General features: G+C 44.5%; 2 protein-coding genes across 2 annotated transcripts in view; one reads left to right on the top strand and one right to left on the bottom strand.

The window, feature by feature from the left end:
- The window catches only part of BRAP (BRCA1 associated protein), a 31,319-nt gene extending 23,461 nt beyond the window's left edge, over positions 1 to 7,858 (bottom strand). The window contains exons 1-4 of the mRNA XM_061168956.1: positions 7,588 to 7,858; positions 5,376 to 5,537; positions 4,502 to 4,700; positions 3,148 to 3,337 (exon numbers count right to left, since the gene is read on the bottom strand). Of these exons, the coding sequence (XP_061024939.1) occupies positions 3,148 to 3,337; positions 4,502 to 4,700; positions 5,376 to 5,537; positions 7,588 to 7,669 (633 nt within the window). The 5' untranslated portion in view covers positions 7,670 to 7,858. The remainder of the gene's footprint in view (positions 1 to 3,147; positions 3,338 to 4,501; positions 4,701 to 5,375; positions 5,538 to 7,587) is intronic.
- A 113-nt stretch (positions 7,859 to 7,971) lies between these two features.
- The window catches only part of ACAD10 (acyl-CoA dehydrogenase family member 10), a 49,737-nt gene continuing 44,062 nt past the window's right edge, over positions 7,972 to 13,646 (top strand). The window contains exons 1-2 of the mRNA XM_061168974.1: positions 7,972 to 8,044; positions 12,968 to 13,167. Coding sequence (XP_061024957.1) covers positions 12,981 to 13,167 — 187 coding nt within the window. The 5' untranslated portion in view covers positions 7,972 to 8,044; positions 12,968 to 12,980. The remainder of the gene's footprint in view (positions 8,045 to 12,967; positions 13,168 to 13,646) is intronic.

Below are 13,646 nucleotides of genomic sequence, written 5' to 3'. Positions count from 1 at the left end.
ATCCCCTTCTATTTCCCTGTATCCTGAATTACAAATTCCTTACCCAAAGACTAAATTTCCTAAGGGGCACAGTACAACTCTGTAGGCACATCTAACACCTCCAGCATAAAGAAAGATGAGGCCAACAGAAATTCAAGAAATGATAAAAGACATAGAGAAGGCCTATTAGTTCTTAATAAAATTCTATGATGAGGAAAAGAAAGGAATAAGAATATAGTTACCTGCCCAGGCCATGGAGTCAGGCTGCCTGTGTTTGAATCATAACTCGGACACTTACTAGCTATGTGGCCTTGGGCAAGTGTCTCACTCATGTCTGTTTCCTCAATTATAAAATATGAAAATAATGACACCTACCTTATGGCATAACTGAGAGGACTCGAGGAGCTAATGCATGAAAAGCACTTAGCACAGGCTTGACATCTAGTAAGTTACTCAAGAGTTGGTGATATTGAGTCTATTCTCATTAGGGCCCAATATTAATTTAACAACTTCAAGTCTTATACCAGGAGGGTAATTTTAGGCCTTAGAAAATCCCTGATAGGATAAGCCTTAGACCCTAAGATCTAGCATTACAGATAAATAATACAACTCATGATACCAAGGTCAAGGGTTCTATCCTCACAAAGCACTCAGAAAGCTGTATCACAGTCTCAGAAAACATGTGTCAACTTAAGCAACCTGCACTTGGTCAAAAGACAGAGGTGGAGAGACAATGCAGAAGTACAAAGAAAATCCATTAACAGTAGCAGAAAATTTCCACAGCACTATCTGCAGACTGTGAAGGGCAGCACGTGCTACAGGGAAGTTTGTGCGTTTATTAGACAAGTTAGTGCTGTGGGCTTAATACACTTCAGACTAAATAAAAAGTCTAATATGTTCTTAAACATTTTTCCCCAGTCTCTTTCTGTGACTTTCCCTGTGTTACTTATCACCCTTGCTTGTTCGGTAGAAGCTATAAGTAAAATACTGCCATTACACAATTTTTTTGGCAAACAGTGAATATCTTCCCTTCCCCACACTTTCATCCCACTCCTGCTGGAAGAGGACTACACCCTAGGGATTAAAAGTGAGGGCTCAAATCCCAGCTCAGTCACTTATTTCTAGCTGTATAACCCTGGCCAAATCACTAACCTCTATCCGTAGTCAGTTTCCTTATTTGTAAAACTAGGATAACAACAGTACGGTTGTAGTGAGGATTACATCAGCTAATGCACATCAAGCACTTAGCAGAGTGAATGGTACAGAATAAGCAGTCAATAAAGGTTGCATGTTATCATCAATACCCTTATTATTAGATTCAAAAAGATTTAAAATACCACTTGCCCAGTACTTGCAAAGTTCTTCAGCAACCTTGGAAGGTCTTCTGACAGTCAGTGAAAGCAGCTGTGAGGTGCTTTTCGGTTCTCAATGTCAACTTGTGAAGTCTAAGCTTACAGAACCGTTGAAACATGTTTTAAACGTCTCCCTCAAACGTGTGGTGCTTTGTAAAGGTTAAAGATAACAACTGTGTACCCTCTTGTACACAGAATTCCACACTAAGGGTTCTTTCTCGGTGGCCCGCTGAACAGGTACAAATATAAATCCAACTCTTACTTCTCTCTCTCTTTTTTTTTTTTGGCCATGTGGCATGCGGGATCTTAGTTCCCCAACCAGGGATTGAACCTGCGCCCCCTATAGTGGAAGCGCGGAGTCTTAACTACTGGACCGCCAGGGAAGCCCCAAACTCTTATTTCTCTTAATTCTGTTCCCACGGCCAATGAATGGCTGCTACTGCTGTCAACTCTGGGTTTTTGAAATGAGGAGATGACAAATGGGCCTTGTGTCATGGGCTTCCTATTACCCACAAATCTTGGTGATTGGTCAGAGGCAATGGCAAGTGATCCTACAGGCACACTCATTTCTTTGCCAATCTGCAAGTTGGAACTGTTTATCTGGGGCAAATTCAGGAAGACTGTTTATCAATGAGGTGAGAAAGAAGTAACTTGGACAGAGCTGCATTTCAAAACCTAATGAAATGGCAAAATGTAACAGGCTATAAAAAAATAAAATAAAAACAAATTGAATGAAACCTATGGATAAGGTAGCCAGCCCTTTAATAACCTGGATAATACCTAAAATTTACCTCATTTTTATATTCACATAGAAACATGAATACTCCTAAGAATAAAAACCAAGAGAATATCTTTCTAACATCTTTAGAACTGAGGCGCATGCAAAATGATGCTTAATGCAACAAGTGAAACGGACTGGATGGCAAAACCTTCCTAAGTCAAAAACTCTGTTATAACGTGCAAATACTTTTAAAAGCTGAAAATATCACGATTCTTTCAGTGTTGTCTCTCTAACGCAGTGATTTCCAATTAGAACTCTAAAGCATCTTTTGCGACTTCCCTGGTGGTGCAGTGGTTAAGAATCCGCCTGCCAATGCAGGGGACACAGATTCGAGCCCTGGTCCAGGAAGATCCCACATGCCGAGGAGCAACTAAGCCCACGTGCCACAACTACTGAAGCCTGCGCACCTAGAGCCCATGCTCCGCAACAAGAGAAGCCACTGCAACGAGAAGCCTGCACACCGCAAAGAAGAGTAGCCCCAGTTTGCTGCAACTAGAGAAAGCATGTGCGCAGCTACGAAGACCTTACGCAGCCAAAAATAAATAAATAGATAAAATACATTAAAAAAAAAAAGAACTCTAAAGCATCTTTAACGATGCAAGGAGTGTCAACAAAACCCCTCCTGTCACCAAAAATTTTTTTTAAATTGATTTTGTTTTCTAAAATGTGCCAGAGAATATCTACTAAAAAGAGGATGATACAAGCAGGGACACAGTTTTATAAAGGCAAATAATAATACAGGATTAACTTCAGAAAGTTTGGGAACTCTTGTTCTACTGGAATGGTTACTACTGGATAAACAAACACACACAACCCTAGATTTCATACTCAATCCGGTTTATAAAAAATAGCAGGTATGAATTAGAACTGCGTGTCTGCTGATGAATTTAGAAATATTTCTAGAATTACAACAATACTCTAGAACATATCAAGACTCTGAAGTGCAAAATGCAGTAAATCACACACGGCTAGTATCAAACAGTTTCAAAAACACAGTTTCTGTGGCAAAGAGACTTTTAATATCTTAACTTTTACCTGTGCACTAAACTTTATCAGCACCATATACTGATTTGGAGTAGAGTCTCTGATGATTTTCATTTGTTCAATTACTTCATTAAATGGGGCGACAAACTTCATAAGGTCATGACTGGTCATTGTAGCAGGGACTGTGAGAATACACAGCATGGCACTGCGCCTCACATCTTCTTTTAAGGAGGTCATCTTACTAATAAGACAATAATTAGACTGTCTTGAATAGATGAGGTATAGTTAGTGCAAACAACACTAATTACACAACTTTTATGTCCAAGAACAAAAAGTGTAATGCTTTATAAATCAAGTTAAACAGCTTGTTATTCTACCTGAAAATACACACTACATGGGTAAATGCAGAATCCCTTAAACATACCTGCAATGGAGTTTAAGGTAAGCTTTGAAATGTTCTACATTATACCCAGCACTGATATTTTTAATCTTCAGTTAAAGGCTTGTTATGGTTATAAATCTCCATCAGGAAAATTTGCAGTTTGTGTTTTGCTCTCATTAGTTTTCTAGTAAGAACTATCCTTAGATAATGTAGAAGCACAACTCAAGCTACGGACTTCTCTCAAAGGGTCTCAAAGAGAAAAGAGCTCTAAATGTAGGAAGGAAAATTCTGAACCATGAGAATGTGACTCTGAAGATTACAGAAAGTGTTGCTGGGTTGGAATAGCTGGAATAGAGGGGAAAGAAAAACCTCCCACAATGCAATTTGCTTTTGAAATGCTGCAAACTCACTTCAATAGCTGTGATCCAAAATGACTACCCGAGTATTCTGCTTCCCAGTGGGAACCTAGCAAACAAGTTAGGACAAGGACAGCCTTTAAAGAGATCAGCTACCAATTATCCAAGGAGCTGGTGGCCCAGCTTGTAGACTAGCAAAACCCTTCCTTTCCTTTGGCCTCCAGCAAGCCTTGTTTGGACCACAGAAAGGGGTAAAATGATGTGATGAAATTGCAACCCGTTATGTGACTTCTTAGCAGCTTCTTTAGTAAAGACTTGGTGGGAACATGAGTCTACAATGATGTTATGGATCATTCAGAATTTTTCTTTTCTTTTCTTTTTTATCTTCCTTCCTTTCAATTTCCCAATCACCTGCATGCCTACCTTCTCAGGGAATATTTTCCTAGGTATTTTCTCAAGTGAATCTACACGATTCTTTCCTAAGAAGCTTTGACCCAATGTACGAGACTTAACCATATATAAAACATCTAAGAATTTTTTCACACACAGTATATGAAAGTACTATCCCGTTGAAGCTTAAAATACCCACTTCCCTTCAGGGCAAGAGATTTTTCTCTGCCCTATGGCAAAAACCAGACAAACTCAAAAGAGAAAAGGATTTTCTTACTTTGTCTTGTACAGATGCATAATACCGTGAACTATTTCAACGGAGGGGTTTCCACTGAAGAACGAAATCTGGTCTGGAAGCTGTTTGGATGGAGAATCCGGAGCAGTCTTTACGCCTTCTTTACTTTGATCTTTACTTCTGTGTGCAGTGGGGGATGCTTCTGAAGACTTCCTGTCTTCCACTGTAGCTTTCAGCTCATCTTTCACAAACCAAAAATTGGATTATAAACTGATAGGAAATATGCTGAAGGACTCTAATCAGATGAAAACTTTGAGTAGAAGAATAAACTTTGGAAGAGAAATTGTAATGTACTGCACTAAGAACTACATTCACAGAACAGCAGAGTTGTGGGGGCATCTCAACTAGGAAGTGCTCTTTGCCCGCCCACCGCCACCCGCCCCAAATGTCATTAACACCCTCAGAGACTCAACAGTGGCCTTTACATTTAGAAGTACTACAATAAAGCAGGTGTCTTCCATCGTGCACTCCTAAGTGGGATAAATATTCAGGGCTGTTAAGTTCGAAAACCAAACCTACCAGTTCTCCACGCTGGAGATGCAATACACTTCCATTCCCCTGGATGGAATGAGCTGGCAGAGCAGGGGGAGTCACAACATGTTTACCTGGATTCAACATGATCTGCCCCTGGCCTATGTGGTAAGTAGCTCTCCTCACTGAGTAGAGCTGTCAACCTAGCTTGTTAGGATTGATTTAGGAGAAATATTTAGAGAAGCTGAAATGCAGCCTAACGACCTCACGTAAGGCACAAAGGCAGTAAAAGATAAAAGTACGTTTCACTGAACACCGCGTATGAAACAGGCAACCGTGGGTTTACGTTACAAAAGATAGTCTTCTAGAGTTTTAGGAAGCATACCTGGGTTGGCCTTCATGGTCTCAATGATCATATCTGTCATTTCTCGACGGCCAAGATGCTGATGTATGATCGCTGCTTTCTCCCCTGGTGATTTCCCTTCTAAACAGGCTACAGCTGAAGCTAGTGTCTTCTTTTTGATCTCCTCATCAGACATTTCCCCGACTAAAGAACACATGAATGATTAATACCTGATAATAAAACAAGCTCCTTTCTACTCTCAATGTATCCATCCATAGGTTTTCCTTTTCTCTCTGCTGCCCTCCCCCAAGACTGTAAGATGCCTTTGCAGTGGCCATCTCACTCACCTCTGGGGCTCCTGCAGTGCCTGACAGTCAATTAATGCCCGGTGCAATAAACTCAGCAATGCAGGACTGTTCTAGTGAAAACCATGCACTTTAAAGCAAAGGAACGAGATAAAAGCTTCGAGAGTGATTATGCTCAGATGAACCAACATTTTAGTAACACTTGTAGAGTGAAACTGTGTGTTGAGCCCCAAATGAAGGCATCAAGTCCACTAATAAACAAAACTTTTAAAAACTTTTGGGGGTAGTCTTCTTAAACACCCTTATGCTATCATGCCCTGGAAATCCATGATCATTGTCTTAAATCACTAAAACACACAAAAATGGAAAAGGAATTTGGAAACTCGACTGGAATATCCTTAATATAGGCTGTATCAGAGCAGAGATCAGGCCTGTTTTGCCCATCACTGTATCCCTTGCACTTACAGTGCCTACCACACATTGGAAGCTCTTTAAAGATCTGTTGAATAAATTAATGAATCAATGACTGACCCATGTAGAAGTGTATATGTGGCCTATGTCAATTTAGTTGATGTTCAGAACTCAGTAGCCTATTAAATCACATTCAATCTTTAACTTGCAGCTTCAAAACTCACATACTCAGGGAAGTTTCCAATGACACCATCCCTACCAGCCCCAGGCCCCTTCCCCAAATCAGACACATCCTCTTGTAATAGCTTTCCAAACTCTTTTTTCCTTTCCTTCACCACATTTGTCACAGCTGTAATTCTACATTTATTATTATTTTTTAAATTAATTAATTTATTTATTTATTAATTTTTGTCTGTGCTGGGTCTTCGTTGCTGCGTGCAGGCTTTCTGCAATTGTGGTGAGCGGGGGCTGCTCTCCGTTGCGGTGCACGGGCTTCTCATTGCGGTGGCTTCTCTTGCTACGGAACACGAGCTCTAGAGCGCGGGCTCAGTAGTTGTGGCGCACGGGCTTAGCTGCTCCGCGGCATGTGGGACCTTCACGGACCAGGGCTCGAACCCGTGTCCCCTGCGTTGGCAGACGGATTCTTAACCACTGCGCCACCAGGGAAGTCCCTACATTTATTTTGTAATTATTTACTTCATCTGTCTCCATGAACTGAACTGCTGGTGCCATTAAAGCAAGGACCACATCCCTTTCCGCACACAACTAAAGCTCCAACAGAGAGTGAATATTCAAAAACTATTTCTTGAATGAATGTTGTTGTTAGGTAATTGTTGGAGGTCCAAGGAGCAGAGCCACACCTGCATTCCCCACTGAGGCAGCTGTGTGGCTGGGAATGAAGAGCTCAGACTCTCAAGTCCAGCTCTCTGAGGCAGAATACCCGTTTTGCCACTGACAGATGATCGTGGGCAAGGCACTTAATCCCTGGGCTTCAGCTTCCCAGTTCTATAAAAGGGTCATACACCCATCTAACTAATAGGGTTACATGAAGATAATTAGAAACAGTGCACACGAAGTGTTTAGTACAGTGCTCGGATACCAGAAGGGTACACGTTTTAATTACAAGTATAACTACTGCTACAGGGCGCTTAAATAAATAGTCTTTCAAAGAGGAACGATTTAATTAAACCAGGGGCCGTCAGCGAGCTGGGGATTCCGTCTCTGCCTTCACAAAACGTAGAGGAAACCAACTCGCACAACTCGGCCCCAACCCAGGGCGGAGAGAGCGACGCGCCAAATATAAACAGAGTCCCGATAGGGAGGCACCAGGAAGGAGGGACCGGGAAAGGCTTCCCAGAGGTGACATCTGGGAAGACCTCCTAAGGACGGAGGGAATGAGAGGGATCCCAACCACCTCTCGGCTTCCTCCTGAGGCGAAAGCCCTCGTCGCGGCCCTTCCTCGGACCCGGACTCTGGGAGGACGAGCCCCCGGGGCCCAGGCGCGGGCTACGGGGGAGGCGGCAAGGCCGCGGACTCACCAGCGGCGCTGAAGCCGAAGCCGGCGGGGACCGGCGAGTGTTCTGCGAGCTCCAGGCGGATGACAACCAGTGACACACTCATAGGGCAGGCGCTGGTCGGCGCGAGCCCCGACGGGCTCAGGCGAGGCTGGGAGACGAGCCTTGAGGCCGAGCGGCCCGGGGCGGGCAGCGCCGCCGCCGCGCCTCAGCTCCGCCACAGCCGCCTCAGCAGCAGCAGCTCCGGGTGCCAACGTCGGAGCCACAACACCCTCCACTTCCACCTCCCGGCCGCCGTCCCTGACCCGTGAGGTTACGCATGCTCGGATCAGCACGCCCTCTGATTGGGTGCGGAGGCAGGCACGTGACTGGCGTGTCTGCGGGGAAGTGAGTCTGCGCCCTTCTGGACGGGATTTCGAAGAGTTCGTGGAGGTGGCACGTCACTGGGATACCGGAAGCTGGGCCCCCAGTAGGCGAATCGGTGGGTGTGCGCCCAGACCGGAGTTAGCCTATCTGAGAGACCTCTCCCTCATCCCAGCTCATCTGACGGCGAGGGGTCTCTGGCTCCGCGAGGTCTCCGAATTGTCCGCGGAACCCGCGCCCTGCAGAGAGCTCTGGCCTCTTTTTGTCCTGTTTGATCTCTCGCTCTAGCTGTAGGCAGGGTTGCTTTGTGTCAGCCACGCTTTACAGACAGGTGCGCTGAGGCTCAGAGAGGTGAATACGCTTCTCTGAGGACCCATCGGGAGTCGGGACTCGATTGCAGGGTTTCTGATTCTGTTAAGGTAGGGCGGTGGGCTGGTTAAGCGCCCAGAGATGGAGATACATCTGGGTCCCACTCCCTGCCCCATCTCTTCACAGATGTGTACTGAGGGTGAATGAGATGAACACGCAGTTCCTGTTATTATTGAGTAGACCCTGTTCACCTGTTTTGTGACTTTGAGTTAGATTTTGCGTAAAATTGGGATAATATCCCTATACAGCTGTGATGATGAAATGAGTAGAGCCTGTGGCTCTATTTACATCAGTTTTTCTGAGAGTCAGCATTCTTTCCAGTACCTCAGACTGCCTTTAGCATGCAGACATGGAGAGCCACAGTCAATACATATATGGCACATATGTGACAGAACACTGTTCTAGGTATATGCTACCATTACATGTAAAGGTGTGTCACAGCACGTCGTGGACATGTGTAGGTGTGTGGACTGTATATGCATATAATGTGACCAAATGATATTTATAGCTTGTGGCTGCATCCTATGAATTAGTTTCAGTATACACTGTTTATATCAGGGTTTCTCAACCTCTGCACTATTAACATTATTGGACTCGATAACTCTTTGGGGTGTGTGTGTGTCCTATGCTTTATAGGATATTTAGCAGCATCCCTGCCCTGACCCACTAGGTACCAGTAGCATGTCCCAAGTGGTGACTACCAAAAATGTCTCCAGACATTCCCAAACGTCCCCTTGGAGCCAAAATTGCCCCCACTGACCGTCTGATTTTTGTGAAACTGCATATGCCATTTGCACCTGCTATATGCATATAATATATAAGACCTCATGAAGTTTTTAAAAATTATTATTATTTAAAAATTTTTTTGCCACGCCACTTGGCATGTGGGATCATAGTTCCCCAACCAGGGATCAAACCCGTGCCCCTGCAGTGGAAGTGTGGAGTCTTAACCACTGGACCTCCAGGGAAGTCCCTTATGTGAACTTTTTAGTAGTATATTACAGTAGTAGATAACATTTAATGGTGTGCCAGGTACTAACTTGAGTGCTTTACATACTTTATCTTATGTAATCGTAACAGCAACTTCATGAGACAGGTAGTATAATTGTTCCCATTTTAACAGAAGAGGAACCTGAGGCTCAGAGAGAGTCACTTGCTCAGGATCTCACACTTAGCAAGTGGCAGAGCTAGACTTTGAACCCAGGCAATCTGATTCCAGAGCCAACACTCAATCTCTACTAAACTATCTGTTTAATATGTGGAAACATACACTATGTGTGCATATTTATGAAAGCATAATTTAGATAGCAAATCTGCATCATCATACTGACCTCATTCTGAGAGACAGAGAGAAGACATATTCTTTACGGTAGAGGAGGAAAATGCCAGTTCCAGAGAACTAGAATTATTTTCTAGAGATGGGCAAATTGGGCTTGTTACACTTCTTTGTGGCTGCCAATCACTATGCCTGCCCCCTGTGTTCCCCTATTTTCTTTTAATTTTATTTATTTATTTATTTATTTATTTATTTATTTATTTATTTTAGAAGGTTTGGTTTTTTTGGGTTTTTTTTGTTTTTTAATTAATTTATTTATTTTTTGGCTGCATTGGGTCTTCGTTGCTGTGCGCGGGCTTTCTCTAGTTGCATTGAGCGGGGGCTACTCTTTGTTGCAGTGCGCTGGCTTCTCATTGAAGTGGCTTCTCTTGTTGTGGAGCACAGGCTCTAGGCATGCGGGCTTCAGTAGTTGTGGCACGTGGGCTCAGTAGTTGTGGCTCGCGGGCTCTAGAGTGCAGGCTAAGTAGTTGTGGCACACAGGCTTAGTTGCTCTGCGCCATGTGGGATCTTCCCGGACCAGGGCTGAACCCGTGTCCCTTGCATTGGCAGGCGGATTCTTAACCACTGTGCCACCAAGGGAGGTTATCCCCTATTTTCTGATTCATCCAGTTTATTCATCCTTCCAACTCATGTTTCTACTGAGCATGTGCTATGTGTCTAGACACCATGATAGGTCCTAGGGGATGGATATATACAAAGATGAAGTAAGATAGGCCTTTCCTTAAGGAGCTGATAAGTAGAGGAGCAGATAGAGTTGAAAACAGGAACAGTGTGATGGGGTAAGTTTCCTAGTGAAGGTATGGAGAAGAAGCAATGAGGGTGAAAAAAAAAAAAAGTAGTTTCAGAGTCTTCCAGGAAAAAGAAAGACTAGCCTCTCTAGAGGAGGTAAAGCTGAGGCTGTGATGTAAACAAGAGTGTAAATTTACCAGCAGATAAACAGGTGAAGACATTCCAGTCAGTGGGCATGTACCACGGAGGTACCAGGAGGTATGAGAAATCACAGCGCTAACCTGCTCCGAAGAGAGCATTGGGAAGTGGCTAGAACTATCATCTCTAGTTGGAAGGAAGAAGCAAGGTAGTCATGGGAGCATTGCCCACTTATCCATTAGCAGGATTATGAGGAGGGCAGTGTCCTCAATGAGGATGAAAGTCAGCCCTTTAGGTCCAGAGACAGTTTTCATCTCTGTTAAGCCCTCACAGAGGATGTGTTGACACTTTTAGGAGCCTATAAATAAATTTCTCCTTCCACCACTAACTTTGGCCATGGCGTAGGAACGTAGGTAAAACCCAAAATGCAAATCAGTCTTTACATTTTTCATTTCAGCATTCATGCGCCAATCCAGCAAATTTCCAATTACATAAGAAGCACATTATGTCATCTTGAACATTTGCTTCTTAAGAATCCTTTCTTTAGGTGGCTGTCTGGCCAGATACAGTTATTTGCTACCTTAATAAAGAATGGCATCACGAATACTTCTAAAAAAAAAAAAGAAGAATCCTTTCTTTCCTTTCTTTAGGGACTTCCCTGGTGGTCCAGTGGTTAAGACTCTGTGCTCCCAATACAGGGGGCCGTGTTGGATCCCTGGTCAGGGAACTAGATCCCGCATGCCGGTGCTAAAAATTCTGCACATCGCAACAAAGATCCCGCATGCAGCACAGCCAAATAAATAAATAAATATTTTTTAAAAAAGAATCCTTTCTTTAGAATCTTACAGAGTTTATTTAGTCCTTATGGTGGCACTGAAGTGACTCCCATGAACAGGCAGGCTGTCTTACCAACCTGTTTTGCTCTAACTTGCTTCTTAGTAAGCTTTTTAACCATAGACATCGCATGAGAAGCTTCAAGATTTTCAAGTGGAACTGACTGCAAATAGAATTTGGTTTAATTATTTTGTTTTTTTCCCAGGTTTTTATTTCAGACTTACAGAAAAGTTGAAGAATAGTACAATGATCTCTCATATACCCTTCATTATGTACCCTTCACCAAGATTGATTAATTATTAACATTTTGCCACATTTGATTTATGTCTATACATGTTTATATATCTACATACACGTGTACCTGTTATGTGTATTTTGGGTTTTTTCCCGAACTTTTTGAAAGTAAGTTTAGAAAAGAGGCAATGGAGAACAATCAGGAGGACATCGCCCTGCTCTGTAGGAGGGGTGATGGTGTGGTGGCATCGTGAGTGCTAGGAGGAGGTGGGTACAGGGCATCCTGCTCATTGGTCTCTTCTGGTAGCCAGAAGAGGTTTCATGAAGGAAGTGACAGGTAAACTACAACCTAAAGGACAATTTGCAGTTAGCCATGTAACAGATGGAAGGGAGCATTCAGGCCAAGGAAACACCATACCCGAAGGCCTGGCAGCAGGAGGAGAGCATCACGTGTTTGAGGAAGCTGCCGTGGACCTGAGTGTCCCGATCACCCAGGTTAAGATGAAATACGAGGGAGAGCTGTGGCCGAAAGGGGAGAGGCAGAACTCAGAGGGCTTTTTCAGGCAGGTTAAGGAACTGAGAGTTTATCTTGAGGACAATGGGGAGCCATTGGAGGTTTTTTTTTTTTAATTTTATTTATTTATTTATTTATTTATGGCTGTGTTAGGTCTTCATTTCTGTGCAAGGGCTTTCTCTAGTTGTGGCAAGTGGGGGCCACTCTTCATCACGGTGCGCGGGCCTCTCACTATTGCGGCCTCTCTTGTTGCGGAGCACAGGCTCCAGATGCGCAGGCTCAGTAATTGTGGCTCACGGGCCTAGATGCTCCGCGGCATGTGGGATCTTCCCAGACCAGGGCTCGAACCCGTGTCCCCTGCATTGGCAGGCAGATTCTCAACCACTGCGCCACCAGGGAAGCCCCACTGGAGGTTTTAAATGGGGTTCGGATATGATCAAATTTGCAATCTTGAATGATAACTGGTTGAAGAGTGAAGAAGGAATGAGGTTTGAGAAGAGGCAGGGGGACCAGTTAGGAGGCGGTTGCAAAGGTCCGTGCTTGATGTCACGCAGTGAGAGTGGAGAGAGGTAGATGGAGAGCTTCGGGAGGAAGGATGGGCCGTGCACAGCACCCGGAGCGGAGGTGTCTGGCTGGAGGACTGAGGGAAGTCGGGGTGAATCCAGTTTTCCAGCTTGGGTGGCTGGGAGAACGGTGGAGCCCTTTCCTGAGCCAAGGAACTTAGGCAAGGAGTGGTCAGGGAGGGCGGAGATACTGCGTTCCGCTCTGGTGGTGTCTGAAGCGCTGGTTGGAGGTCAGAGGAGGTGTGCAGGTGCCACCCTGAGCACCAGGGTGGAGGTCTGCTTGGAGGCAGTGACGGCAAACTGTGTCCTGTGCCTTCTCCGCAGCCTCGGCCCCAACATGTGCCTAAGGCGGCTTTTGCAGTCTGCACAGCTCCAGCGGGCTTGGAGGGCGGTCTTCGTGAAACATGTCCAGGGCAGGCACCAGGGAGCCTGGCGATGGACGCATTCTGGAGGCGGCACCTACAGAGCAGTGATTTTTGACATGGGCGGAGTTCTCATTCCTTCTCCAGGGAGAGTGGCTGCAGGTGAGCTCTTCATTCTACTTCACCTTTGGAGACTGCGGTGGGTAGGGGTGGGGGAAAGGAGGGTGGTGAGGGGAGATGGCAGTGTGTCCCAGTGGGTACTATACTTGCTCTTGAATCAAATTCCAAGCAACAGTTAGTGGCTGAGTATCTTGGGCAAATTATTTAACTGCTCTGAGTCTTAGTTTCCTCATCATTAAATGACGGCTAATGATAGTACCTACCTCTTTGGGGTTGGAGGAGGGTTAAATGAGATTATTCATGGAGAGCACTTGATTAGCAGGGTGAGTGCTTGGCTCATCTGAAATTCTCAATAAACAACGAGCTGCTGTTGTTATTGTTGTTAATGTTATTGGTGGAATTTAACTACCTTTCCCTGAGAACTACTTCTGAATCCTGAAATCCTCTCTGCCCCCCCTCCCCGCTCTGATCATAGCCTTTCCTTTTCCACCAACCTCCCTTCTAAACCTGCTTTTGCTACT

The sequence above is a fragment of the Eubalaena glacialis genome, chromosome 15 (assembly GCF_028564815.1).
Source record: "Eubalaena glacialis isolate mEubGla1 chromosome 15, mEubGla1.1.hap2.+ XY, whole genome shotgun sequence".
NCBI lineage: Eukaryota > Metazoa > Chordata > Mammalia > Artiodactyla > Balaenidae > Eubalaena > Eubalaena glacialis.
Note: the sequence above shows the minus strand (reverse complement) of the source record. Positions and strands in the feature narration are given on the sequence as shown.